At 39.9% G+C, this 26,057-nt stretch overlaps 1 protein-coding gene across 1 annotated transcript in view; it reads left to right on the top strand.

Moving 5' to 3' along the window:
* Positions 1-26,057, top strand: part of LOC145468730 (uncharacterized) — a 181,602-nt gene that overhangs the window by 116,768 nt on the left and 38,777 nt on the right. Inside the window, exons 88-124 of the mRNA XM_081452434.1 lie at positions 447-751; positions 1,266-1,404; positions 2,026-2,351; positions 2,845-2,986; positions 3,403-3,725; positions 4,317-4,458; positions 4,898-5,434; positions 5,890-6,021; positions 6,754-7,076; positions 7,292-7,436; positions 7,792-8,120; positions 8,862-9,003; positions 9,169-9,491; positions 10,052-10,193; positions 10,660-10,985; positions 11,791-11,932; positions 12,569-12,873; positions 13,273-13,414; positions 13,925-14,232; positions 14,634-14,775; positions 15,419-15,569; positions 16,005-16,176; positions 16,284-16,425; positions 17,008-17,447; positions 17,670-17,838; positions 18,458-18,636; positions 19,200-19,343; positions 19,908-20,049; positions 20,303-20,628; positions 21,133-21,289; positions 21,738-21,916; positions 22,392-22,535; positions 23,122-23,263; positions 23,540-23,865; positions 24,132-24,273; positions 25,158-25,459; positions 25,878-26,019. Coding sequence (XP_081308560.1) covers positions 447-751; positions 1,266-1,404; positions 2,026-2,351; positions 2,845-2,986; positions 3,403-3,725; positions 4,317-4,458; positions 4,898-5,434; positions 5,890-6,021; positions 6,754-7,076; positions 7,292-7,436; positions 7,792-8,120; positions 8,862-9,003; positions 9,169-9,491; positions 10,052-10,193; positions 10,660-10,985; positions 11,791-11,932; positions 12,569-12,873; positions 13,273-13,414; positions 13,925-14,232; positions 14,634-14,775; positions 15,419-15,569; positions 16,005-16,176; positions 16,284-16,425; positions 17,008-17,447; positions 17,670-17,838; positions 18,458-18,636; positions 19,200-19,343; positions 19,908-20,049; positions 20,303-20,628; positions 21,133-21,289; positions 21,738-21,916; positions 22,392-22,535; positions 23,122-23,263; positions 23,540-23,865; positions 24,132-24,273; positions 25,158-25,459; positions 25,878-26,019 — 8,214 coding nt within the window. The remainder of the gene's footprint in view (positions 1-446; positions 752-1,265; positions 1,405-2,025; positions 2,352-2,844; positions 2,987-3,402; positions 3,726-4,316; positions 4,459-4,897; positions 5,435-5,889; positions 6,022-6,753; positions 7,077-7,291; positions 7,437-7,791; positions 8,121-8,861; positions 9,004-9,168; positions 9,492-10,051; positions 10,194-10,659; positions 10,986-11,790; positions 11,933-12,568; positions 12,874-13,272; positions 13,415-13,924; positions 14,233-14,633; positions 14,776-15,418; positions 15,570-16,004; positions 16,177-16,283; positions 16,426-17,007; positions 17,448-17,669; positions 17,839-18,457; positions 18,637-19,199; positions 19,344-19,907; positions 20,050-20,302; positions 20,629-21,132; positions 21,290-21,737; positions 21,917-22,391; positions 22,536-23,121; positions 23,264-23,539; positions 23,866-24,131; positions 24,274-25,157; positions 25,460-25,877; positions 26,020-26,057) is intronic.

Genomic DNA, 26,057 nt, shown 5'->3' with positions numbered 1-26,057 from the left:
CACACTACGCCGGATAAATTTGATAACGCAGCTTTATTTCTACGGTTGGGCCTACCGTCCAGACTAATCCGGACCGAAAACGGAGCTTTTCAAAAACGCTCTTCAAACCGGAAGAGTTTGAAAACGCCTGCTTTGCGTTTTAGTGTGGACGGAAAGCATTTTTAAATCCGAGATTTTCGAAAACGATGACTGATAATCCTGAGATTAACACCCAAGCTTTTCTGTCGCCGGTGATTGATGCGTTTTCAAATTTCTCCGGCGTAGTATAGACGAAGAACATTTGATGCGTTTTGAAGCTAAAACTCCGTTTTCTCGACGTAGTGTGGACGGAGAACATTTGATGCGTTTTCGAAACGAAAACTCCGTTTTCAAATTTCTCCGGCGTAGTGTGAACAGGGCCTGAATTAACGTTTTTAAAAGCTGATTGAATTGTTTTGCGTCACCAGACCCTTGCTATGTACCTCTTGGCTTGGAGGACAAGAGGATTACAAACGGAGCGTTTTCTGCTTCTTCGTATTACAACCATCACTTGGCACCTTGGCATGGAAGGTTGAATCACCGCTGGTCATGGAGCGTGCGACATCGTAACAATAGACAGTGGTTGCAGGTTAATATGCAGGAAATCTACCGAATGAAAGGTATTGGTTCTCAAGGCCGACAGGATGCAAATCAGTGGGTCAAGAGCTATACTTTGTCGTATGGCATGAACGGTGTGGATTTTGCTCATTACAAAGAGAATGGAAGAGTTAAGGTAAGGCATGGTGCCTGTTAACAGTAAACACTTACTCTTAAAGATGTCCGTGAATACTGTCAGAGCTTAAAGACAAGTTTTAGCCTTTTTACGTCAGAAAAGAAAAGTATGGCAAATGTTTGTTGGCTTCTGGATGATGAAGGTGGAAAACAAAGTATTTATTTAACAATCAGATTATGAGCTCGAGATTTTATTTTATTTGAAACACCTTTTATAGTTTATTTTGAATCAACAGACACAATATTTCAGAGATCAAGTCTGACAGAAATGATCAAGGTTTGCACACAACGCACATGTATCTCGTTTGATCCATTTGCAAAAAGTGCATTTAAACCGAGAAAAACTCGACGACTTTACATTAATGTAATTTGCTAAGACATGAGTGCAACTTTGAGTGCACTATCCTTCCAGCAAGAACCCTACATTCAAGCGGGTGTTGGTAGGCTATCATGGATGTCTATATTTTATCAAGATTCTACTGCTTTTTTTCTATATCCCTTTTTCTTTGTGCTAGCTTTTTACAGCCAATACAGACCGCCACTCTGTAGTGTTCCATCGCTTCAGAAAGAGATTTGCTGCCGTGTTTGTCAGGGTTCATCCCAAGGCCTGGTACAGTTGGATATCAATGCGAATTGAACTGTTCGGATGCTCAGGTAATATATAAATAACTTATATTTTCAATGAAATTCAACAATAGTCAGATTCAGACACGGTGGGTCGCATTACAGTTGCAGCTAGTCAACGTGCAAAAACGGCATTTGGGTCACATGCCGCATTGCTAGAGTGATTCACTCATAATCCCACCACTACTCATTCTTTGCTTGTCATTTTACTTGCCAGTAGCAAGAAGAGGTGTACAGCAGTACGCTATCCACAGTAAAGCAGTTTTGTTATTTCAAAAGCTCTTTTACATGGAATACGAGCCTCTATTTATTACATTTAGTTGAAAACCCGCCATCTGATCTAGTAGTTACATATGCTTGAGTTTCTGACTAGCGATTCTTAACAAAGTACTTTGGCGCTTCTGTCCTCGTTTACCATTATACAAGAGAATAACCATTGTAGGACGTATTCTTTAGCTGCAGGGTAATGTTATGTTTTGTCTTTTACATCGAATCTTGTGTTCCGGTATACAAGGACAGAACCAAGTCAACTGTGTACATTAAACTGCCATCTTATTATTTATCACAAAGGTATTATTTGCCAATCCAGTACACTTATTGCTAAAACTGCTTTGCTTTTAACTCTTTCTTATACTTTAAATCCTACATCAGCGGCATTGTGCAACAGCGCCTTAGGAATGAAAAATGGGGCCATCAGGAACGCCCAGATCACGGCGTCTTCAATATGGAACAAATACCACGCAGCCAGACTTGCCAGAATGGGCACAGTCAAACGAGGCCGGTATGTGGGAGCCTGGTGCGCAAGACACAACAATCATCATCAGTGGCTCAAGGTGGACTTTAAACAACCAATGAAAATCACGAAAATAGAAACACAAGGACGTCAGGACACCAACCAATGGGTGACGAGGTACCAGTTAAGTTACAGTCAGGATGGAGCTCACTGGACTTTGTACAGACAGAGGAGCAACGATAAGGTAAAAATAAATCCTTTCTGTCAAACTGTTTACTACAGTCAGAAATAAAGTTTGATATGCATGAGGTTTTCTTGTCCAAGACAAAGACAAAAGAAAGCAATATTCCAGTGAACAAAAGAGTACACCTTGTAATTCTATATAATAGTGTTAAAATCAAGGAGTTTGGTAATTCTTAATTTTGAAAGTTGTGAGTTCTCAAAGCAGCTTTTTTCTCGGTAATGATCAGCAGAAATAATTGATTACAGGGTAACACGGAAGGGGTATTAAAACCACTAACCTTTTGCCCTGTCTTGGTTTATAGCGATTTCAATTCAAATTAGCCTACAGAGGTGAAAGTTCATGGAGGTCACGGAAAATCATTTATTTAATATTACTTCAGAAGTGGCCACAAATGCGATCTATGAAGCCTCGCCTCTTTGTAAAAGCTTTTATTTTGTTTTTCTCTGTATTTTTAGTAGGCCTCTGACTATTCGCTATTTTCTTGATTTTCAAGTATTTCCAAGCCAACCGAGACCAACACAGCATTGTTGCAAATGTCATCAACCCACCAATCATTGCTCGCTTCTGCCGCATCATCCCGCGAGGATGGTATCGTCATATCAGTATGAGGGTGGAGTTCTATGGATGCAAAGCAGGTATACGTACTGTAATATGCTACCTTACCAAGTAGGGTGTTCTGCCTCCTCATCTTTCAGCAAAGAATTCTCAACCTTATTTTGGCTATCGCAATTAAACCGTCGTATTCCATGAAGCCCTCTACATGTAAATATGCCACTTATCGACATTCCACTCCAAGCGGTAAGCAGGGTGTTAGTCACACCATAATGGCCTAAGCTCCCACGAGTCTCCTGTAGCTCAGTGGGTTTTTCTCCTCCCCATCGCTCCCCGCGCTCGCGCTCCTCACTCACTACCAGCTCCCGCTCACGCTTTCTTGCTCACTCTTAGTCTCCCAATCGCTCTTTGCGCCAGTAAAAAAAGAAAAGCCTGCGGTGGAGGCTGGTAAATATTTTTAACTATGGTAGCTGATGATTTTCCTCACTCCTGGTTGTAGATAAGTGTGATGTTCCACTCGGAATCCAAGATGGCCGCATTACACAGTCCATGATGTCAGCCTCCTCGTTTTACAATCGATACTATGGTCCTTGGTCTGCTAGATTACAGGCTCGGAATCACGGCGCCACACGCGGTGGATGGTTAGCCAGGGTGAACAACAATCACCAGTTTCTACAGATTGACCTTGGAGCCAAGTCTGTTGTGAAGAGGATTTCAACTCAGGGTCGATATGATGCAAATCAATGGGTCACTAGTTACACTCTGTCATACAGTCAGAATGGAGTCAGGTTTTATCCTTACAGGGAGAATAGACGAACTCGGGTTAGTGAAGAGCATATTATTTTAACAGAATTGGTTTTAAATAATTAAATTTACTAGTAATTTGGAAGTCTGAACTTGACTGTACGGAATGATGTGGTACATTATTATAACCACTTACCACAGCGTGTTAAGGGACGTTACGTTGTTGTGAAACTAGGTAATTTTTGAGGCAAATTTCCCCATATTTTGTTGCGACACAAGTTGCAAGAAAAATTGCCTTTCTTTGTCACAGCCAGCCTAGTGCGAGGTACAGTTCAGTTCTAGTTTTCACAATTTTTTTGCAGCAACGTCTCAGCAAACACTAGTTTTAAGAGTGTCTTAGTAAGCCATGTTTCGGCAAGTCTTCACCTAACACTACAATAAAATTACAAGACGATTAGCACGAAACATTACCTGGTGTAAGAACACCTTCTCTTGAAATGTAATTTCTCTCTAATGTCTCTATGTAAAGGATTTTGGATAAGATATTCTCTTTAGTTTGATCATTCTGCTATTGTTTAATCAGCAGAATTCAGTCAAGTATAAATAAAAACAACGCTTAAAATATCAATTCGCTGTTAATTTTCTTTGTTTCCTTTATAATTCTAACAGATCTTCCCAGCCAATCAAGAAAGACACTACGTTGTTACGCATCGTTTGTTCAAGCCGTTTGCAGCTCGTTATGTGCGTGTGAATGTCAGGACATGGTATGGACACATTGCTATGCGCGTAGAACTCTATGGATGTATACTGGGTAAGTACAAATATCTGCAGTCGTAAACGTTCAAAACGACGAATGAATGAATGAATGAATGAATGAATACCTTTATTTAAGTGTCAAACTAAAATAGCAGTAAATAACCACTAAATGGGGAAAAACATAACCATTATTAAGTCCTCTATGCACGAGCGGCATACAAAGGTTAACTTTTCAGTGGTTGTCTTAACTTTTAACTTGAAAGTAGAGGATTTCGAAAATTTGTCACGTTTGTGAGCAGCAATTTTGGCAGGAAGACGGCGGGAACTACGCGCGCGCCTCAATGTGGAGGATTTGGTATCCCTCAATTCAACTAAATGTTTTAAATACGCGCAGTAAGAGCAATATGGCACAAAACATCTACCTCTAGTATAATGTATCGCGAATTTTGTGAAATGTTTATCACTGCTGTGAAATTTTTACGTATTTTCCACAGGCCGCCGGTGCAATCAGCCAATGGGATTTCAATCAGGCCGTCTTAATAACCGCATGATAACAGCATCATCTCAATGGGATAACTACCATGCAGCTTTCTTGGCACGACTTAACTGGAATCGCCGTGGAAGATACATGGGTGCATGGTCAGCAAAACACAATAACCGTTATCAGTATCTACAAGTAAACTTTGGAAAAGCAGCCAAGATCATCAGGATCGCCACTCAAGGAAGAGCTGATGCTGATCAGTGGGTGACTCAGTATTATTGCATGCACAGCTTGGATGGAATTCGATTTGTGGAATACAAAGAGCGAAACAACAGAAGGGTAGGTATAAATGAGCTATCATTTACAAAGTTGTTTCCTGTCAATTTAAGTATAGTGGAACCGCGCTATCTTGGACTCAGTTTTCTCGAACTCCTCTCGAACTCAAATCATTTTCTCCTGAATATGCTATTTAGCCATTTACTATCCGCTGTCTCGAACCCCCAACATCTCGAACGCTTCACGCTTCACGCTTCCTTAAGAGTTCGAGATAGTGGGTTTAACTGTAGAGTTAAGGAGAAATAGATCTTTCGAGTTTGTGGCAACCTAAGAAGCTGCTAAGAAAGCTTGAAAAGACTTTGGTTTCGACTTGGTTCAGTGCTTTGTGATAACAATGCAAGCGTTCTCCCACTCAGTTAGGAGGCTGTCTAGAACATAGACACAGATACATGAACTTTATTTGAGTGTCTACCTATAAAATTAGCTTTGAAAGCTAATTGGGGACACTTCAATGAACAAGTGAATTTTAAATAAATAAAATCAATTATAAGATATCTACATTCAAGAAATGTTACTTAACTTTCGTGACAAGCATTTATGAAATGAATTATACCAGTACATGGAAACCCTAGATGTTAGAATTAAAAAGAACAAATTTGACAGTTATGTAGAACACTAAGTGTAGTTTCGTACTGACTGGTATTCTTCTCTTCAAACAGTACTTCACAGGAAATCGTGACCGCAACTCTGTTGTCATGTATCCATTCAATCCACCAATCAAAGGCCGTTTAATCAGGGTGGTACCCTGGGGATGGCGCGCTCACATCTCTATGAGAGTTGAGTTTTATGGATGCTACATAGGTATGCCAATAGAAAGTGCGAATTTCATTTAGAAATTGATTGCCTTGGAAATGATTTTTGTTCTCAGAATTTTGTGATAAATCCTAAAAGTGATTCGTTAGCAACTACTAAAATTGAGAAAACAGAGCAGATCCCCATTCCCCATTGTAATTATCTCAAATTTATTTCTAGTTTGCAGCACGTTGTTTTAAGTCCGTTTCCATTGCTGTACGACTATAAAACAGCACGACATTGATGTCTAACAAACCAATTAAGTGTCGCCCTTAAAATAGTCACGCAGTTTGCGATGCTGATTTCTCGTGTGCGCAGCTATCAAAGTGTACATTAAAGCTCTGTTGACAATAAGGTTCGTAGACTAAAATTAAGGAAAAGCACGGTATGTTGTTAGTATACATGTACGCGTTTTTGTGGTAAAAGGTGTGAGTAGTTTACAGCTATTTTGAGAAATGTTATCCTATGAAAGCGTGGAAGCGTACGTGTCACCGACAACTATATGGGTAGCGTTAGTTGACCAATGATTAATCGAGGTTCACGTTGTCCCAGGCTAATAGAAGGAAAAAACCTTGATCAAACTACGTACGCCAGCTCTACCCGTGATACCTTTCGACATTGTTGCGTACGCTTTTGCAGGACAACATTTCTCGAAACAGCAGTATATTGGGAATCTTTTAATTCTTGCCTTTAAAACTAAGATGCTTGATTCTTGGATTTTATAATTCCATCATACCTTAGATCGCTGCTCCATGCCTCTTGGTATGGAGGATCACCGTATCTTAGCGGGTCATCTTCGAGCTTCGTCTTCATACAACTACAATCATGGACCTGACCGAGCGCGGCTCAACATCTATGCCAGTCATGGACGAACAGGGGCCTGGGTAGCGAGGTACAGGAACACCAAACAGTTTCTGCAGATTGACTTGAGACAGATAAGTCTTATTAAAGGAATCGCTACACAAGGAAGAAGAGAAGCCCATCAATGGGTGAAAAGTTATATGATATCATACAGTAGACGGGGCCTGCGATTCAGGATGTATAATACCTATGGTCGGGTTAAGGTAAGAATCATGGCCACTAAGATTGGACGTGTATGCTGCTTACTATAGCTGGAAAACTCGCACAGTGAAGCAGTGGGCAAGCTGTAGTAATATGTCGGTGCCCTTATTCTTTAATGTTTCTACGAGTGTCTTAAGTGCTAACTTTTGTTTACTATCGCGTGCTGTTGTAATTTTGTAGGCGAAGTTAGGCTTAAAAAGTGTTTTCTCTTTTCCAGATTTTCCGTGGTAATTATGACATTTTCCACACTGTGTTTCACCCAATTGTCCCAGCGATCAAAGCCCGTTTTGTCAGATTGCATCCAAGAAGCTGGCGAAGTTACATTGCAATGAGAGTTGAGCTGTATGGCTGCCGAGCTCGAGGTGAGTATTTTTCCTTGAAGGAGCTAACTCACGGTATTTTGAGTTATCTTGGGCACGTACAAAATTACCTTTAAATTGAAGGAAACCTGAAAATAATAGTTTACTAAGATAGCAAAGCACCAAAGAGACAATAATAAACCATAAAGGAACAAGGATGGTTAAGAATGGAGAAGATTAACACGGATAAAAAACGGCGAACTTGGAATAGAGAAAACTTTTCAAGATGCACAAACCGTGATGTAGCTCCTTTAGCCGTTGCAGTTTGACTTAACTAGACAAAACAGAAGTGGATTTACTACAACTTTAGGTAAAGAGAGGGTGCAGGTTTAATACTTACAAGTCTTCATTCCCTCAGAAAATTTCTGCAATCGTCCTGTTGGTATTCAAAATGGCCGCATCAAGAATTCTGCCATGACAGCCTCGTCTCAGTGGGATGTAAACCATGCGGCTTGGTTGGCCAGACTTCACCGCGCGCGCCGTGGTCGGTTGATGGGAGCCTGGTCCTCACGTCATAACAACCATCACCAGTGGCTGCAGATTGACATGGGAAGGTACATGAAGTGTTCAGGTATTAACACACAGGGACGACAGGACGCTGACCAGTGGGTAACGGCGTATCAAATCCTGTATGGCTCAGATGGAACACGCTTCTCTTACGTCAGAGAATGGTGGGATAACATCAAGGTGAGTCTTCAGAGGTTAAAGGAGGTCAGTCACGTTATTTTGAGTTATTTTGGCCACAATCACCTTTAAATTGAAGGAAACCTGAAAATAACAGTTTACTAAGATAGAAAAACACCAAAGAGGTAATAATAATCGTCAACAAACAAGGTTGGTTAAGGATGGAGAAGATTAACACGGATCACAAACGACGAATTTGAAAAATTTAGGTTAAAATTTTCAAGATGCGCAAGCCGTGACTTAGCTCTTTTAATTTTACGTGTCAAGGAGCGTCGCCTACAAAGTTTCGGTCAGTTTCACTGGCCTTCCTCAGGAATTAAGAAATAAAATCTTAGAGATACTGATAATTTTCAGAAAAACTGTTAACTAATAGTATACAGACACTAAAACTCCCTAGCATATCTTGTGTACACAAAACTGATTGTTTCTTCCCCTAGATTTTCTAAAAAAACAAAGCAAAATATTTTGTTAGGAAATGGTTACATTTATTATAATTGGTCTTCCAATATTGTGGAGGTTAATTCCTTAGTTGTTTATCATTAATATATGCTACTATTGATCAAGTAGTTCGTCTTGTCTGACCGTCCGGGTGAGGGTAGTTCTGAAAGAACTGTCTCCTCTGAAGATGACTTTCGCTCAGTTTGATCACACAAGACGAACTACTGATAATCCTGGATTCAAACCATTTACTATTATATTTATCAAGTAGTTGAGAACATGGCATCGACTTTTGCTTCTCTACAGACGTTCCCAGGCAACTATGATAGAAATGGAATTCAGACTCGATCTTTCGATCCACCGTTCTATGGAAGATTTGTCCGGCTTGTTCCACGGGGCTGGAAGGCACATATTTCCATGCGAATGGAATTGTATGGATGTCCTTGGAGTAAGTGAATTGTCTTCTGTTGTGAAGCGATAACCAGAAGTTAGTTGTCAGATAGTTATGAGATAGTTAAACAAAGAAATTACCCAATATTAGCCCTACTGTACACCTTTGATGGTACAACCTTGTTCCATAAGGTAATCGTTGGGGTATGCATTTTTTTTTCAGGTAAATGTGACGTTCCACTTGGTTTGGAAGATGGCCGTATACCGAACCCCATGTTCCGAGCCTCGTCTTCATATAACTTCTATTGTGCGGCCAGAAACGCAAGACTGCATCAGCGTCGTGCTGGAAGAAACGGAGGGGCCTGGTGCTCACGTCATAGAAACAATAGACAATGGCTTCAAGTGGACTTTGGAACTGACGCGTACGTTACTAGGGTTTCCACTCAAGGACGTCATAATTCTGACCAATGGGTGACAAGTTACTATGTGTCCTTCAGCAGTAGAGGTCAAAGGTTTATAACATACAGGGAAGGCCGCAGGACAAAGGTCAGTACCTTGCTGTTCATTAATTGCTACAAGTCAATGCATTTTCTTATTCATTTGAGCCCTAAAATTATACTGCTTACAGACCATTTATTCCCATCTCACATGTTCAAATGAAAATGGTCTGCCATACAGTGTAAGATATCTTTTTGCCTCAAATGTTATACCTCAATGACGCATTTTGCTCCCATATCAAATATTGAAGGTACCGTTGGCGCAAAAGCTCCTCCATGACTTTGTCTTTCCCAACGAAATCTTCAACTGAAACATGTTTTGACCGCTCTGCAGCTGTAAAATAAGGCGGAAACCCAGGAGAGGGGGAATTATCTACAGTTACCCCATGCTCGAGAACTGACCCACCTTGGGGATTTGTAGGTGGTCAAATGCCTTACTGATGCCTCGAGTAGGTAGCAATGGGTGGATAACTGATCTACTTTTTCCTTGAAACAATTTTATTTCTTCTTAAACGTGTTGTTTGTTGGATTCGAATGACGTTTCTATGCAAGTAGTTTTCTTGCCTTACTGTGTCGTTCATTACTGCACTTGGTTTTTGTCCCGCACAGATCTTCGCTGGAAACTATGACCGCTTCATGGTTGTAACTAACCGCTTCTTGAGGCCCATAAAGGCTCGATTCTTCAGAATACACCCAGTCACATGGCGAAGTTGGATATCAATGAGAGTGGAATTTTTCGGCTGTATTGTCGGTAGGTGTTATGTGTACGTTATTATAAAATAACTGAGATACTACACGAGCTCTCATTGGTCGATAGGTGTGTTTAGATGAGAGTTTGTAAACACGGTTGTGACGTTTTGGAGTCGCGTGTATTTTTGAGAAATAGTTTATAAAAACAATAGAGTACTTTTCCATGTTTACATAGCCTCATCTAAACACTTGGGTGCTGGGAGAAGTTTCACAAGTTTTGCAAACTCTCGACTACGTATATCATTGAATAACTGTCTCGAATTCTCCGAACCCCTCCCCCGTCGTGTTTAGATGAGGCTATTTAAAAATGGAAAAGTAAACTATTGTTTAAATGTCACTTGTTAACATGGGATTTTCTCTCGGACTATAGAACAATTTGAGGTTCAGAAAAAAAAGGTCACTTAGCGAAAGATATTCTCTAGACAATGAATCAACATTTTTATTCTGTAACAATTATCTTTTGCCAGGTTCACAGTGTAACAAACCATTAGGAATGCAAAATGGCCGTATAAGAGCCTCGCAGATTACCTCCTCGTCCAGCTGGGATAAGAATCATGCTGCTAACAACGGCAGGCTCCATTTGAAGAGAGCAGGTTCCCGGATGGGGGCGTGGTGTGCACGTCACAACAATCGCTACCAGTGGCTCTCGGTTGATTTTGGCCGTGCAATGAGGATCACTAAAATGGCTTCTCAGGGACGACATGACGCCCGTCAGTGGGTGACACAGTATTATTTGTCGTACAGCCAGGATGGTGTTTTTTTCGCTGACTATAAACAGAATAGTGCGAGAAGGGTAAGGGTTTGAATTTTAAGACAGTTACAACGATCAAGAAGTAACATAAAATTTAAACGCCTTATATGGCATATTAGGAAGAAATGTTCTGTGAAAGCCAAAGTGACAGTTTTGCGCCCTTGAGGGGATGTAAGTACATTCCAGGACCGAAGCAAGAAACAGGCAAACCGACTAAACCGAGGCACTTGCTTATTTGTTGTTGTTGTTGTTTATAGTCATCATAAACACCACCTATGCGTAGGGGGAGAATTTAACCATGGACATTGCTACAGTCATATTTTTTTTCTGTCTACGGCCCTGTTTTGAGCATCTTCAGATAGTTCGACCAATATGGCTTTATCCATTGGTAGTTACAAGTGTAGAAAGATTAGCATTAACATTCAAATATTTTCGCAAGTTATAAGTGAGATTAGGATCTGGATAGGGCTGCTGGAATCTCCGATTTCTCGGCTAAAAATATCAAAATTCAAAAACATCAGTCCATTTCATAGTCTCCTCCGCAGCCGTTTTTTGGGATGTAACGCACATCCCAAAAACGGCTGCGGAGAAGACTACCCATTTCACAGCTCTAAGTCAGTTTTTTCAGATATCAGCTATCAGTTAAAAACAGCTGACAGTTAAAATTGAACTCCATCAAGACCCTTGGTAAATTCTTGGATATGGCGATGACCAGGAGCCCATCACGGTGATGGGCTCCTGCGATGACTTATAACACTTCATTGACTACAGAACTTGTTTACACCACATTGACCTGTTTACATCCTTGTACTCCTGATACTAAAAACCCTTCATGTTTTTCTCTCAGTATTTCACAGGAAACAGAGATCAGAATTCTGTTGTTCAATATCGTTTGTTCCCTCGAATAATAGCGCGTTATATCCGAGTACATCCATGGGGATGGTACAGACACATCTCTATGAGAGTGGAGTTCTATGGATGTGTTGCAGGTAACGTTAATAACCAAGTAGTGTAATTTTTTAATGTGATTTTTTTTTCATTTCTTTTGTATTTGTCTTGAAATGGCATACAAAGAAAGTAAATTAAAATAATAAAAAAGCTTAAAAAACATTTCGTGAAAAATAGTTTTCCAAGCGTATAAGTGGTTAAGTGGTTTTAATGAAAAATGGAAGAAATATACGACAAAGAAACAAAATGTTTTTCATTAAAATACAAAATGGATAATGCGATGCAAAGAAAAATCTCACTCGTCTTTATCTGGCAGCAAGTAAGACAAGAAGAAAAATTTCACCGAGGGGCTTTTTTTTAACGTTTTTAGAAGTTGATATTTTACGTAATATGTCAAACACGAAAGACTGTGTTTGACCACATTTCCAAACACCGAGAAGAGAGTTGAAAATACGACGCGTAGCGGAGTATTTTTCACGAACGTCGGGGTGTTTGAAAATGTGGTCAAACACTGTCTTGATTGTTTGATAGATATTCTCAATCGATACTAAAACTAAGGAAGAAACGGAGAAATAAAATCTGAATAATTTTATGCTTATTATCCAAACACCCTCATGGTCAGGATTTTGAGTTTGAGCAGTGCAGTTTACATCAGTGTTATATTTATCGTTCCGTAGCAAGGTGTTCTGTTCCGATTGGTCTGGAAGATAAGCGCATTCGTGATGGTGCCATGACAGCCTCTACGTACTACAATCGCTACCTTGCACCATGGCATGGCCGCATCAATCACCGCTGGTCATGGAGCGCACGACGCAGCGTTCGTAACCAGTGGCTTCAGGTGTACTTTGGGGTCTTGGCTCGACTTACAGGAATCCGCTCTCAGGGTCGACAAGATGCTAACCAGTGGGTCAAGACCTTTATCCTCACGTTTAGTAGAGATGGATTTAAATTTGTAAAGTATCCAAAGGTAAAGTGTTCTCCAGTGATTAAGGGTAATAATAGAAGCAGTACAAGGGGTTCCTCCATCCTCTATGAGATGGGCTTGCAAGGAATTATGGTAGTTATATTCATCATCTTAGACAGGATATTTTTTCTGATGAATACAACTACCATGATTCCCGGCCCTGCAGACACGTTTCACAGAGCGAATTGGCCATTCGTAAAGTTTCTCTACTCTCCTAACGAACAAAAACTTTGTCAACATCTTTTGTTCTGTCTCTTCACCACTCATCCTTTAACAACCGCTTCAAAATATCAGTTCTAACACTTAACTTAGCTTCGTTCCAAAACGCTTTGGTCTTATATGAATGTTAAAACACGGTGGGTAATTCGGTCGCATTTACAATTAATACCTGCTGCTCTATGCATTCCTGTTTGACAGGTTTTCACAGCCAACAGTGACCGTCACACAATAGTCACCAACACTTTCCCCAGATCCATAGCCGCTTCATACATCCGTGTTTATCCGCTGACCTGGTATGGCTGGATGTCCATGAGAGTGGAATTCATAGGATGCCCTATTGGTAAGTCGTTACATGAACTTATTGGTCATGTTATTATGTGCTAATAAGTCATATTTTGAGATGTACTAAATTACGCACATTCACATTGAAGGAAACCTTAAATAGTTGAACTTACTGCTTAGGTTTCAAGTCTTCGATTATCCCTCATATCTTTAAATCTTAATTCCGCAGTTGAGGTATGCTTCATATATTTACTTGCATAAGAAAGAGTCAATAAACCAAAGAGAATCAAAGATCAAAAAAGTTGATTTGAATCCTTTTTAAACGCGACGTTTTTACATTCATTTACCTTCAATTTACCTTTAATTTTCCATTTAATTTGCCTTTTTTCAAAGTTTCGTTTTATTTAACTTTGCTTAAAATTTCGTATCAGTATCTGAAACAAAAGAAAATGAGAATCAAACTGGTTATAAAATTTTCCAACTAAAACAACTGTAAGCCACAAAATGTCAAAAACAAGTACAAGGTGTGGTGGACCTTCTTCTTAGTTGCTGTTTTGTTGCCATTTAGCCCCACTTTGCAACCGTCCACTGGGCCTAGAATCTGGAAGAATCCCCAATGCACGAATCACCTCCTCATCGGCTTACAATGGACGCTACACAGCACCAAATGGACGACTTCACAAGCCTTTCTGCTGGATTGCCAGACATAACAATCGTAACCAGTGGTTTAAGGTCGACTTTTTAAGAACTACAACTGTGCGAAAGATTGTTACACAGGGAAGACGAGATGCCAACCAGTGGGTGACAAGATACAAGCTGACATACAGCTTGGACACGCTGCACTGGGCAACCTACAGACAGAGAAGTCAGGATAAGGTCAGATTTGTTTCCTTTTGATGCTTACAGATGGTATAAGTCAAGACAATTCAATCTTTATTTAAACACGAAATCGTATCATATTTACACTATGGTCTTCCTAAGATTCGAGTTGAAGCTTATACAACTGGGCATGTGTCTAAATGACCAGTTATCAGCTCGAAGCAGAACAGTTATTAAAGTCCCTGTAAGTATAGCAGTTTGACGTTTAACCGTCTGTTATTGGGTGCAACCTATCTTGCAACACTGCCTCATTGTGGTTTTGCAGAAAAACAAATCGTGCACATGTTAACTTAGCAACGGACGTTTTTGGCAACGTGTGTATTACCTCAGTTCCTTATAGTGATAGTGAAGTGTTTTCAGCTCATTTAGATGAACAATGTTTTGTTTACTCTTTGTAGTACTTCACTGCCAATCGTGACCGTATCAGCGTTGTGGATAACGTCCTGTCTCCACCAATACAAACTCGCTATCTTCGTCTGCACCCGTGGGGATGGCATGGCTACATCTCCATGAGAGCCGAGTTTTATGGCTGCAGAGCAGGTAAAGGTCTTAAGTGATACACAGTATTTAATAGACAGAAAGAAGGTCTTTAGTAGAAATGTGACTTGCTTGCATGATATTGCAGTTATTAATTCAAAATCTTATGGACAGTTATTTTCTACTGTTTTCCTGTTCTGGCCAGAGAGCTGACTGTCGTTTGCTCCAATTTTGAGTTTGGGGCACTTCACCCCTGTCTCATCAACCGACCTTGAGAAAAAAACGTTGTATGTTGTTGTTGTTTTCATATAACACACAACTATAGGTGCATCCTCGGAGACCCAGGGGTAAATAGTCCCGGTTGCCTTCTTTCTGACCCAAAAATTTTGACCCGACTCTCCCCCTTAGTCCTTGAGGATGCTATACGTTGAGACAAAATAATAATAATAATAATAATAATAAAAAGAATTCAGAGGCCTTTTGGCGACTCAACCCACCCTTACCCACGGCTCCCGGGAATATAAGAATAACGGTACCCATTTCATGAAGAATAATTTCACTTTGTTCTTGTTATCAAAACTCGTAGAAATTTAGTTCAGTTGCACGTTATAAATTACTCATTCAGCCGAGTTACATGTACTTTATTACTCATTCAGTTGTTACTTATGCATTCCTTTTGGCTAATCTCTTCCTTGGTTCATATAAGATCCTTGTGATGTTCCCTTGGGAATGGAGGACGGTCGCGTTACCAAACAAGCTGTTACGGCATCGTCCATGTACAACTATTACTACGGACCGTGGAATGCCAGACTTCAGTCCAGGAATCACGGCTATGTTCGAGGAGGTTGGATCGCAAAGTGAGTACTGTACGATTACATTTGGACACGCTCAGACTTAATTTTGTGGTTTCGTTCAGTGTTTCGGCAAAATACCTCTTTATCATATTAACTTTTTATATTGTTGTAAGTAAGTAAGGTTTTGGTGTTCCCAACAGGCCATATTCGTGTTCTCGATATAGGGCTGAAACTAGCTGACAATGGAGCTCATGCGGAGGACTATCAATAAAAACAGATTACCATCATTTGCATTTGAAATGACTCATCAGCCTCAGTTGCAAGCTAGTTCCAGTCCAATACTGAGAATACGAAAATGCCCTATTTGTAGAAAATGGCCTATTTTTCTTTGGCCAGTTTCCCTTCAGTATCATGTATGATAGAAAAGAAACTTACTTTGCCAGAGAAACTGGCACTTGAACTTATCTATGCTGTTATGTCTTACTTATCTACCGCCAGGTACAACAATGCCAGGCAGTACTTGAATATAGACCTGGGCACAGTCTCTCGACTCAAGCGAATCGCTACCCAGGGTAGATATGACGCTGACCAGTGGGTCACGAGTTATGCAGTGTCCTACAGTATGAACAATGTCAGATCCATCCCATATAGGGAAGGAAGAAGGATTAAGGTGAAGTAATTTTCTTTGTCAATGTCATTAATTTAAGTAGCCTTCTGTGAAGTTTGCATGTGAAATAACTTTCTGACGTGTTCTCTTGTTTCATTTGTTTTACACAGGTTTTCAAAGGGAACTTCGAGAGGAACTTCGTCGTAACCCATCGCTTCCTGCGCCCTTTCAAAGCACGGTATGTTCGTATTCACCCCCGAACATGGCGCAGTCACATCTCCATGAGAGTGGAACTCTATGGCTGCAGATTAGGTGAGGCCAGCTGAAGCTAAATAATTCTGATGCAAGTAATCTTGAGGCCACAAACACCTTATAAAACAAACAAAAAAGGGAGTAATCTAAAAAGTAGCAGTAACCTTGTGGGTGACGCGAAATTTCCAACAACAGTTACGGAACTTTGTGATATACAGTAGAGTATGAAAAGACTTTGATGTAACAAATTCCAACTTATAACAAACTGCATGATTTCTTCCCAGCGAATTTATAAATTGCTTGGGCCGTAACTAGTAAGAGGCCAACCGAGACACTTGCCTTTTTGTTTTTGTTGTTTACAGTCATCATAAACACCCTAAATAACTAAGAAGAGAATTTAACCATAAACATTGTCTCACTCATAATTTTTTCATGGAGTTTGCTTCAGTCATTTTTTTCATGGACATTGCTTCAGTCATACTTTTTTCATGGACATTGCCTTATTAAATTTTTTGTCTGGCTATATGGCCATGAATGGTCTTGTACAATTGAAGTTCTTACGAGAAGAAACATTTTCATACCAAAGTCTTCTCGAAAACCAGGAACGTCTCTGTAAAAATGTATGTGATGTTGCCTTCACAGGTAAACTGTGTAATCGTCCGTTGGGAATGCAGAATCGCCGCATCAGAAATGTCGCCATTACGTCATCATCTCGCTGGGATAATCATCATGCTCCTTATTTAGCTCGGCTACAAAACCAACGCAGGGGGAGGTACATGGGCGGCTGGTCTGCAGGAGCGAATAACGCCTTCCAGTGGTTACAAATTGACTTGGGGAGACCCACTAAAATCGTCCGTATATCGACTCAAGGTAGACCCACCGTTAACCAATGGGTCACATCATATTATCTACTGTACAGTCAGGATGGAGTTTACTTTGCTTTTTATTTTGAACGCAATACGAGGAAGGTGGGTTTCATTTCGAAATATTCTTGTACAGCTAAAATATCGTGGCTGCTAGTGGACGGGGAAATAAGTCGGGAAATAAGAAACTTATTTCGCGATCGGCTAATACTCGGGAACTGAAAATGCTTAACATTTTTGTCAAAGTCAGTGTAAAGTCAAGACGTTTTATTTTAAGGTCGCTGCATGTTTTGATAAGGGGCCGGCATTGTACGGCCAATGCTAGATACTTACTGCCAACGAAATAACAGCAAATTAAAAGCGTAATTGGGCTACTTTTTGTTCGATCCGTCATATCACATGTACGGTCAGTGAAAATTGTATTTCATTCCTTAACCTGAGGTACTTTACTTGATCTTCGTTCATCAGATTTTCCAAGCCAACCGCGATAGGAACACAGTTGTTTCCCATGCCCTTGTTCCACCAATCCGAGGCCGTTTTGTGCGACTTCACATCAGGTCCTGGTACCGACACATCTCAATCAGAGTTGAGCTCTATGGCTGTACAATCGGTAAGGTTAACTGTTTCTTCTAGTGCAGTGACTTATTTTCATTTTACTTTATTCTTCTGATATCAGCTTGAAATATTGTTATGGTTTCCGTAGGCCCTAAAAAAATGATTTCGGGAATTTTTTTTTCCAATGGCCAAACAAGTGCTAGCGTTTAATATTTGTTGATCCTAGCAAGAAAATTCAAAGTCAGAGTTAGAGTTTTGTTTCTTCTGGTTTTGGTTTTAAGTTGTGTTGGTGATGACCATTTTATAATGATCAATGAACAATGTTTTCCCGTTAAAGAAAGTAAAGCAGCACATTTTTAGTGTAAATTTGATCAATCGAATTATAGTCAGTGAAAATAAACCAGCTCCCTGGCATCTTTAGCTTTTTAGTTATTTCAGGGAGCTGGTAACCTTTCAATTTTTCAAAAGATCATTTGAAATGATTGTACATATAAGCTATTAAATGGGGTAAATAAATTCTGTTGTTGTGGAAAGTTGTTTTCTAGCAATTTGGAAGTCAGCAAAGATTCGGAGGTTTCGGTGTGTCGTTTTGTCATTGTATTGAACAGTATTTTGAAGATTTTTCTTCATGCAACTTGAACTTGAAATTATGTGTTCTCTTATGTACTTTCAAGGACGATGTAAGGTTCCTATTGGTATAGAAGATCGCCGCATCCCAAGCGGTGCACTGTCTGCCTCTTCAAGTCACAACTCTAGACATGGCCCAGATCGCGGGCGGCTCAATATGGTTGCTGGTCGTGGTAGGACTGGTGCCTGGTGTGCCCAGAGAAATAACGCTGGACAATGGCTGCAGGTAAGTATACATTGGTTAACTCTGGTACAACTTTTACAAGTGTAGTCAAAATAATTGTATGAATGCGAGTGCAGTGAAGGCTTTATTTGAAAATTCTCTCAAAATTGCAGGAACCATAAGGCGAGCGCAATTTAAAATAATTTTCATATATCATGAGTAATGTAAATCCTTGATTGTTCGATCTTTCATACGATTACTCATTTATTTTATGACTATGAAAATTACGAATGCGCCTGTATAATTTGCGCTGTAGTGCAAATGAAAAATTAACTATATTTTTGCTTATTTCAGCCGATCACAATGAAGTAACTTTCTCAGTCAGTGATAAATAAGGACAGGAGATACATAAATTCTGAATCTAGGCTTAACCGGTTTCTTAAGTCAAATTAGAAAGTAATTAGGTTGCGTGTACTCTAAGCCAAAGACTCTTAAGCTAACTGGTTGGGTAGTAATGAGGGATTCAATTTTTTCTTGACATAACTGAACAATTTTCATTGTCACAATAGTTCGTTTTGGTACTCTTTCATTGATTTGGTTAATAATATTAATTTACCTGTAATTAGGTTGACTTTGGTGTCTTGGGTCGCCTAGAGGGCGTGGCTACTCAAGGAAGGCAAGATGCTCACCAGTGGGTGACGTCATATATTGTGTCATACAGCAGAAATGGAAGAACATTCTTCTCTTACAAGCAGTACGGACGAACAAGGGTGCGTTGATTTGTCTACATAAACATGGGATGCATGTGAACTGGTACTGCTCACTCACATGGGAATCTCCAACTTTCAGTAGTATACTTCGCACGATGTGCTACTGTGTAAAAGCCATTTTTCTAGATTATTTTCCCCAGAGCTAGAAAAAAATGAAGTTAATGTTCAAAGTATATTCAAGAATTGCTTCATATGGCATCTTAATCAAAGAAGAAAAATTTAGTTTCAAAGGCGGTCTTAATTTACCGTAAGGGTGACTTGGCACATCGTGACAAACGAGGATACGTACAATTTTAGTCCTGAAATACTTCTCTTGTCTTGACTTACTTCACATTTAGCTTGCATTTTTTTTCCTATATCATCAGCTGAAAATTCGTTTGATTTTCTACTTTGTAAATGAGACGTAAAAGTATCACTTTTAATATGCCCTGAGTTGAACTTTAAAGCTCACAAAATGATATGTGCTTTGGCTTAACAATAATTTGACCATACATAAAATGACGGTAGGTGAGTGTTATATAGCAATATTGTTACTAACAGTGACAATGTGCGTATTTCTTGTAGGTATTCCGTGGTAATTTTGATCGCCATACAGTGGTAGCCTACAGATTTGTCCCGCCTTTTAAAGCACAGTTTGTACGAATCCATCCCAAATCTTGGCGCAGCCACATCTCGATGAGGGTTGAATTCTATGGCTGTCTGGCTGGTATGTACAGTACCTCAAGCAATATGGTAGTTGTCACATGTGTATAATAGCAAACTTGTGATTAACATTTTTTAAGCAGGTTTCGTTTTTAGTGGTATGTCGAAATGGAAGTGGGACATGAGTATAAATTCTACAAGCATTTGCTGTCTGGTGTTGTGTGCCAGATTTGTTCACAACTATTATCATCCTAAAAGTGCAATTTGGTCTACACGTATGCATGTTCAGTAATTAACTCCAAAATCTCAATTTCCAGTTCGACCGTGTGCCGCTCCAGTTGGCATACAGAGCGGCCGAATCAAGAACACTGCTATGACTGCGTCCTCATCCTATAATGTGTTCCACGGTCCATACCTCGCTCGACTCCACCGCTCACGTACTGGCCGCTATATGGGAGCCTGGGTAGCACGTATACGAAATGCCAATCAATATCTACAGATCGCTCTGGGTCGACCAATGAAAATCACAGGAATTGCGACACAGGGAAGGCATGACGCTAATCAGTGGGTAACGCGTTATTTGGTGGCTTTCAGCCAGGATAACATGCACTTTGAGTACTACATGGAGTACGGGAATTTTAAGGTATGCAGCTAAGTTGTGGGATTCTTATGTGGAAAAAAACAGGAGCAAGTATCTGCTAACTGTTGAGAGCCACTGAAAAGAGCAGTTTTTCTTCTCAAGCCTATTGTTACCTCGCATGTCTCAGATCAAAGCATAAAATCAGTAAGGAATTTTTTGTCTGAATTTCAGTCATACACCTGTCTTGTTAGGGATAGCAATGAAGGGGAAACTGTTCAACAAAATATTTTTTTCTCTCAGACTTTATGCCTGTTAGCCTTAGCAATAACTTCAACAATGTATAATTTTGTTTGGACTCTGCCGCGCTTGGCAAAGCAGGTAAATGTTGGAATAAATACGAAAACTATAAAATAAGAGCCGTTGTTTTGATATACCAACAAGTTCTTGTAAGTAAACTGGAGCTATCATAAAAAGAATAGGAACATAACGGGAGGAACCGAATCGAAAGCATTCAGGTTTAAATCGACAAATATATTTGAATCCTACTAACATTACGCAAAAATATCTTTTCCTCTTTTGCAGTATTTCCCAGGCAACAATGATCGTCACTCTGTGAAGACCCAAGCGTTCTCTCCGCCAATCAAAGCTGTGTATTTCCGTGTCGTACCCAAGGGCTGGCACAGTTACATAGCTATGAGACTGGAACTTTATGGGTGCCCAGAGCGTAAGTGAATAGGTTTTTGGATTGTTTTAATGACGTTATTTGTCGTCAAAAACTCGCCAACTGGCTACATAAACCTCACACCTAGCATACCAGAATGAAAGGAAAAGGAGAATTTTCTGAAGTCTGTTGTTGTGTCGCGGGAGAAAATCAAACAGTTAGATTGTGAACCCTAAGAAACCCTTAATGATACACTGTAACTATCCCTGTGTATTGATCTAAGTTCTAATTGCACCATAAACATGCCCAACTTATATCAAATCAACTGTTCACAAACTTTTCAGGGTCGTACGGTGAGCCTGTTGAACTCAAGTTTTACGTTTTGTTTTTCAGTTGGCTCATGTGCGCCTAAGATATTTGAGATCTGAAGTTGAACTGCGTTGTACAAGTAAATCAGCAGTGAAATAACAGCCTAACAATACATGCCTTTTCTCTTTTTTTTTTTTTCTAGACAAGTGTAACATGCCTCTAGGCATGGCGGACCGGCGTATTGCCAATCCGTTAATCACAGCTTCATCGTACCACAGTTTCTATTGTGGACCATGGAATGCTCGCCTGCATCAGAGGAGAGTGGGAAGATTGGGTGGATCATGGTGCGCGCGTAGAAATGATCTCAAACAGTATTTGCAGGTACAGTGAATAGTTCAAATGGGTACTAAGCGTATATACTCGATGAAAAATAAAAATGTTTAATTTTTCTCTATGGGTTTTCTAGGGCCTCGAAACCAAAAAGAAGATATCAATCAATCAATCAACCAATCAATCAATCAATCAATCAATCAATCAATCAATCAATCAATCAACTTTAAATACGCACTATTTGCAGAATAGGCTTCCTACGTTATAGACAGTCGAACTCTCTGGGGAAACGAAAAATAGTTCGAAATATCGGGATTTCGAAAAAGCCGATAGTAAATGAGTGAAGGGCAAATCCAAAGGAAATGGGTTTGAGTTTCAAATAACGAGGAATTCGAAATAACCGAGTTTGAATTAGTGGTGTCCAACGGTACCACTGTACAACTGTACAAGATGTCTTTGAGTGAACAAATGTGCGTATTAGTTTCACAAACTGTTAGCTTTTATCTCACATACGATTTCCTTGCAGATTGATTTTGAAGCACTGACTCGTGTAACAGGCATCGCCACTCAGGGCCGACATGACGCAGAACAGTGGGTCAGGACTTACAGAATAACTTACAGCCGTGATGGATCTACTTATAAATATTACGCCGAACGAAAAGTAATCAAGGTAAAATGTGTCCTCAGGCGATACCCTAAGAAGCTTTTAACCAAATAATACTGTTACCAGTTTGGCCGCTAGCGTGATCTGTTTCGGACCTTTGCTGTAATTTCATTGACTAGCATGTATTTCTAGTAACACCTGACACATATCTATATTTGGGATCGTCCAAGACTGAAATCTTGATGAAACACTGTTTTTAGTAATGTCTCGGAGACATGTTCACTCCATTGAACAAGCACCAGTTAAGGTCAGCTTTGAGGAAGAAATTTGTATCAAGTCTGCAGTTTTCATCACCTACGTACGTTACGACATGTTGCTAAATAACAATGCCTTAACCTCATTGTGCACTACTGACGTGTTAATGTTCCGAATGCTCACGAGTGGTCACAATGTTTTAATAGTAAGAGTACAAAACTGTGCGAAAATTTGCCGAGAAACGTTTGTTTTTCTTCCGACTATATTACTTGGGACGTGCTAATCATTTTCAGTTATTTACCGATACGTTTAGGATTCTAGTGAAGTTTCTGCCCCCTCGGCTTTTCTACAGATCTATCGACTCAACTAATTTTGTACGATTTCATTTTTATTGCAGCTATTCCGTGGCAACTACGACCGTTACATCGTGGTAACACACACCCTTAACAAACCATTTGTTGCTCGATATGTTCGTGTTCACCCCAGAGCGTATCGTGGATGGATGTCTATGAGGGTTGAATTCTTTGGATGTATCATCGGTCTGTACCTTTTATATGTAATATCAAACACGAAAAACCGTGTTTGGCCACATTTCCAAGCACCGAGAAGAGAGTTGAAAATAGGACGCGTAACGGAGTATTTTTTGACAAACTTCGAGGTGTTTCGAAATGTGGTCAAACACTATCTTGATTTGTCCATCGGATAGTGTTATCCACCCCTTGAATAACTGGGTCCTGATGGATGGAAATTATCTAGCCTTTCAACAATCAAGTTTAGGAACGATACTTACTTTGCTTACCAACTGTAACTTGTAGGACCACAATGTAATCGCCCAATGGGAATGGAAAACCGCCGCATACGCAGCAACCAGATCAGCGCCTCATCCGAGTGGGATGCAAACCACGGCGCGCGCTTGGCCAGATTGAACCAGAAGCGAACGGGAAGGACTATGGGCGCATGGTCAGCAAGGGTGAACAACCATCATCAATTCCTGCAGATTGACATGCGAGTACCGATGAAGGTGACAAGTGTTGCGACTCAAGGAAGAAGTGATGCTAGTCAGTGGGTGACGAAATATATGCTGTCGTATAGTATTGATGGAGCACATTACACCATTTATTGGTCACAAGGAAGACCTTGGGTATGTCACTGTTTGAGTAGACCGTATTCGTATTCTTGCTGTTGGACTGGAAATATAGCTTGCAGTGGAGGCTCATGTGGGGAATATCATTAACAAACGATGAATACATTTGCGTTTGAAAAGATTCCTTGCGTTAGCCTCAGTTGCAAGCTAGTTCCGGTCCAATACCGATAATACAAATATGGTCTGTTGGTTTCGGTGTAAAGACAAAAAGTAGCTTTGTTAATTACTTTTGCTGTTAATCTCTTTCTCTTTTATTTTGTTAGTATTTCCTTGGAAACCGTGATAGGAACACTATCAAGCAGCACAGACTCTTCCCAGTCGCCCGCGCGAGATTCATACGTTTTCTACCCAGAGGGTGGTACAGACACATTTCCATGAGAGTTGAACTCAATGGCTGTCCAGCTGGTAAACACTGTTTGTTTGTTCACTGATACTTTAGTTAAGATCGAGTAAGAGAATTAAATGTGCGCATGTAATAACTTCAATTTGCAACATAAATATAATAGGCTAATCAATTTATAGCTTAATTTAAACTTAAAATATAAAATACTAAAACATTTGCTCACGTAAACTATGGTAGGCAGAAAGAATCTAACTAATGCACAAATATCAATTACAGGTGTCGAATATAATATAATGTCTCTCTCATAAGTTAAAATGTTTGATATTAGCAGCAGTTTTGTCGTCCAGAGAGTACCAGAGTCTTAGTCCATAGCACGCAAATGTATTTAGACCGTACTTAGAAGTGCTTACTCTTGTAATTCTAATCTATTACTTTTACTAAGCTTAGGGTGTCGCAAACGTACCATTGAACTAATGTTCTACCTTTTTATTTTGAAACTATCTGGCGAAATATTTACCTTACACCATTTTCCTTGCCGATTCTGCTCACCTTCACAATACAACATTGACTCACGTGTGGAAAGTAGAAAGATTCTAGCTATTGCAGAAACAGCGATTACATGTGTAAAATGTCTCTCTCCTACTTTCCTTGGTGAAAGTTTTGATGTTAACAGTAAAGTTTTAGTTTGTCGCCTACAGAGTTCCAGAGGTTTGGTCCATAGTACCTAGATTAATTTAGACTGCCATACTTAGAAGTGTGTACTCTTTTAATTATAATTTAATACTTCTAATCAAGTTGTGGCAGCTACACAAGTAGTTGAACTAATGTTCTACTTTTTTATTTTGAAACTCTGGCGTTATATTTACCTTACATCGTTTTCCTCGGAGTAGTTTCTTCCCACATCAACATAAGACATAACTGATCTGTTGACTCTCCGACTTCTCAGGACGCTGTGCTCTTCCACTTGGCTTGGAGGATAAACGAATCGTAGACGGAGCCCTTAGTGCCTCGACATACTACAATCACCACTTGGCGCCATGGCTGGGACGAATCAACTCTATCCGCTCTTGGAGCGCACGTGTTAATAATGCTCGACAGTGGCTTCAGATATGCCTCGGTAATATTGCACGTGTTACAGGAATTGTAACACAAGGCAGACGAGATGCTCATCAGTGGGTGACTCGGTATGTGTTGTCCTATGGAGATGGGTCCATCTTTAAAGCTTACAGGGAAAGGAGGAAAGTTAGGGTAAGTTCTCTGAGGTTTGTGTTCAGATGTTCATCTTAAACGTATTGTTGTGGCGAAATTGCGTTTATGAACATTCTGAAATGCATATAGGGTATAGAAAGGCTTCAAAGAATTTAGTCAACTAAATAAGAATTCCTTTAATAAGAAATTTGTTTTTCGTTCGCACACACAAAATTTGCTAAGGACGCTTGTCCAAGAGATTAATTTGTGTCTGACTGGCTTTAAATTTCGTTGACTAGTGAATGCCAACACACCACAATCCGTAAGGCCACCAAAGTATGCGTAGCTTTGAGAACAATTTTCAAAATAGCCCGCACATCGTGTTCGTACATCGAATAATTGAATCCATTACGTGCCAGTAGCAATTATGCTAAAGCACTTAGTTTTCAACTATTCTTTCACCACTTTATCTTGCTAGATGTTCCGTGGTAACTCAGACAGAAATTCGATCGTATCATATACCTTGTTGCGACCATTCAGAGCCCAGTATGTCCGTATTCACCCTAAAGCCTGGAGAAGTCACATATCCATGAGGGCTGAACTTTACGGATGTCAGAGAGGTACGATTAGAAATTATCAGTCTTGTGGAGGTGTTTGA

Source organism: Orbicella franksi, chromosome 14 (assembly GCF_964199315.1).
Source record: "Orbicella franksi chromosome 14, jaOrbFran1.1, whole genome shotgun sequence".
NCBI classification, from domain to species: domain Eukaryota; kingdom Metazoa; phylum Cnidaria; class Anthozoa; order Scleractinia; family Merulinidae; genus Orbicella; species Orbicella franksi.
This window is presented reverse-complemented; position numbering and strand designations above follow the sequence as displayed.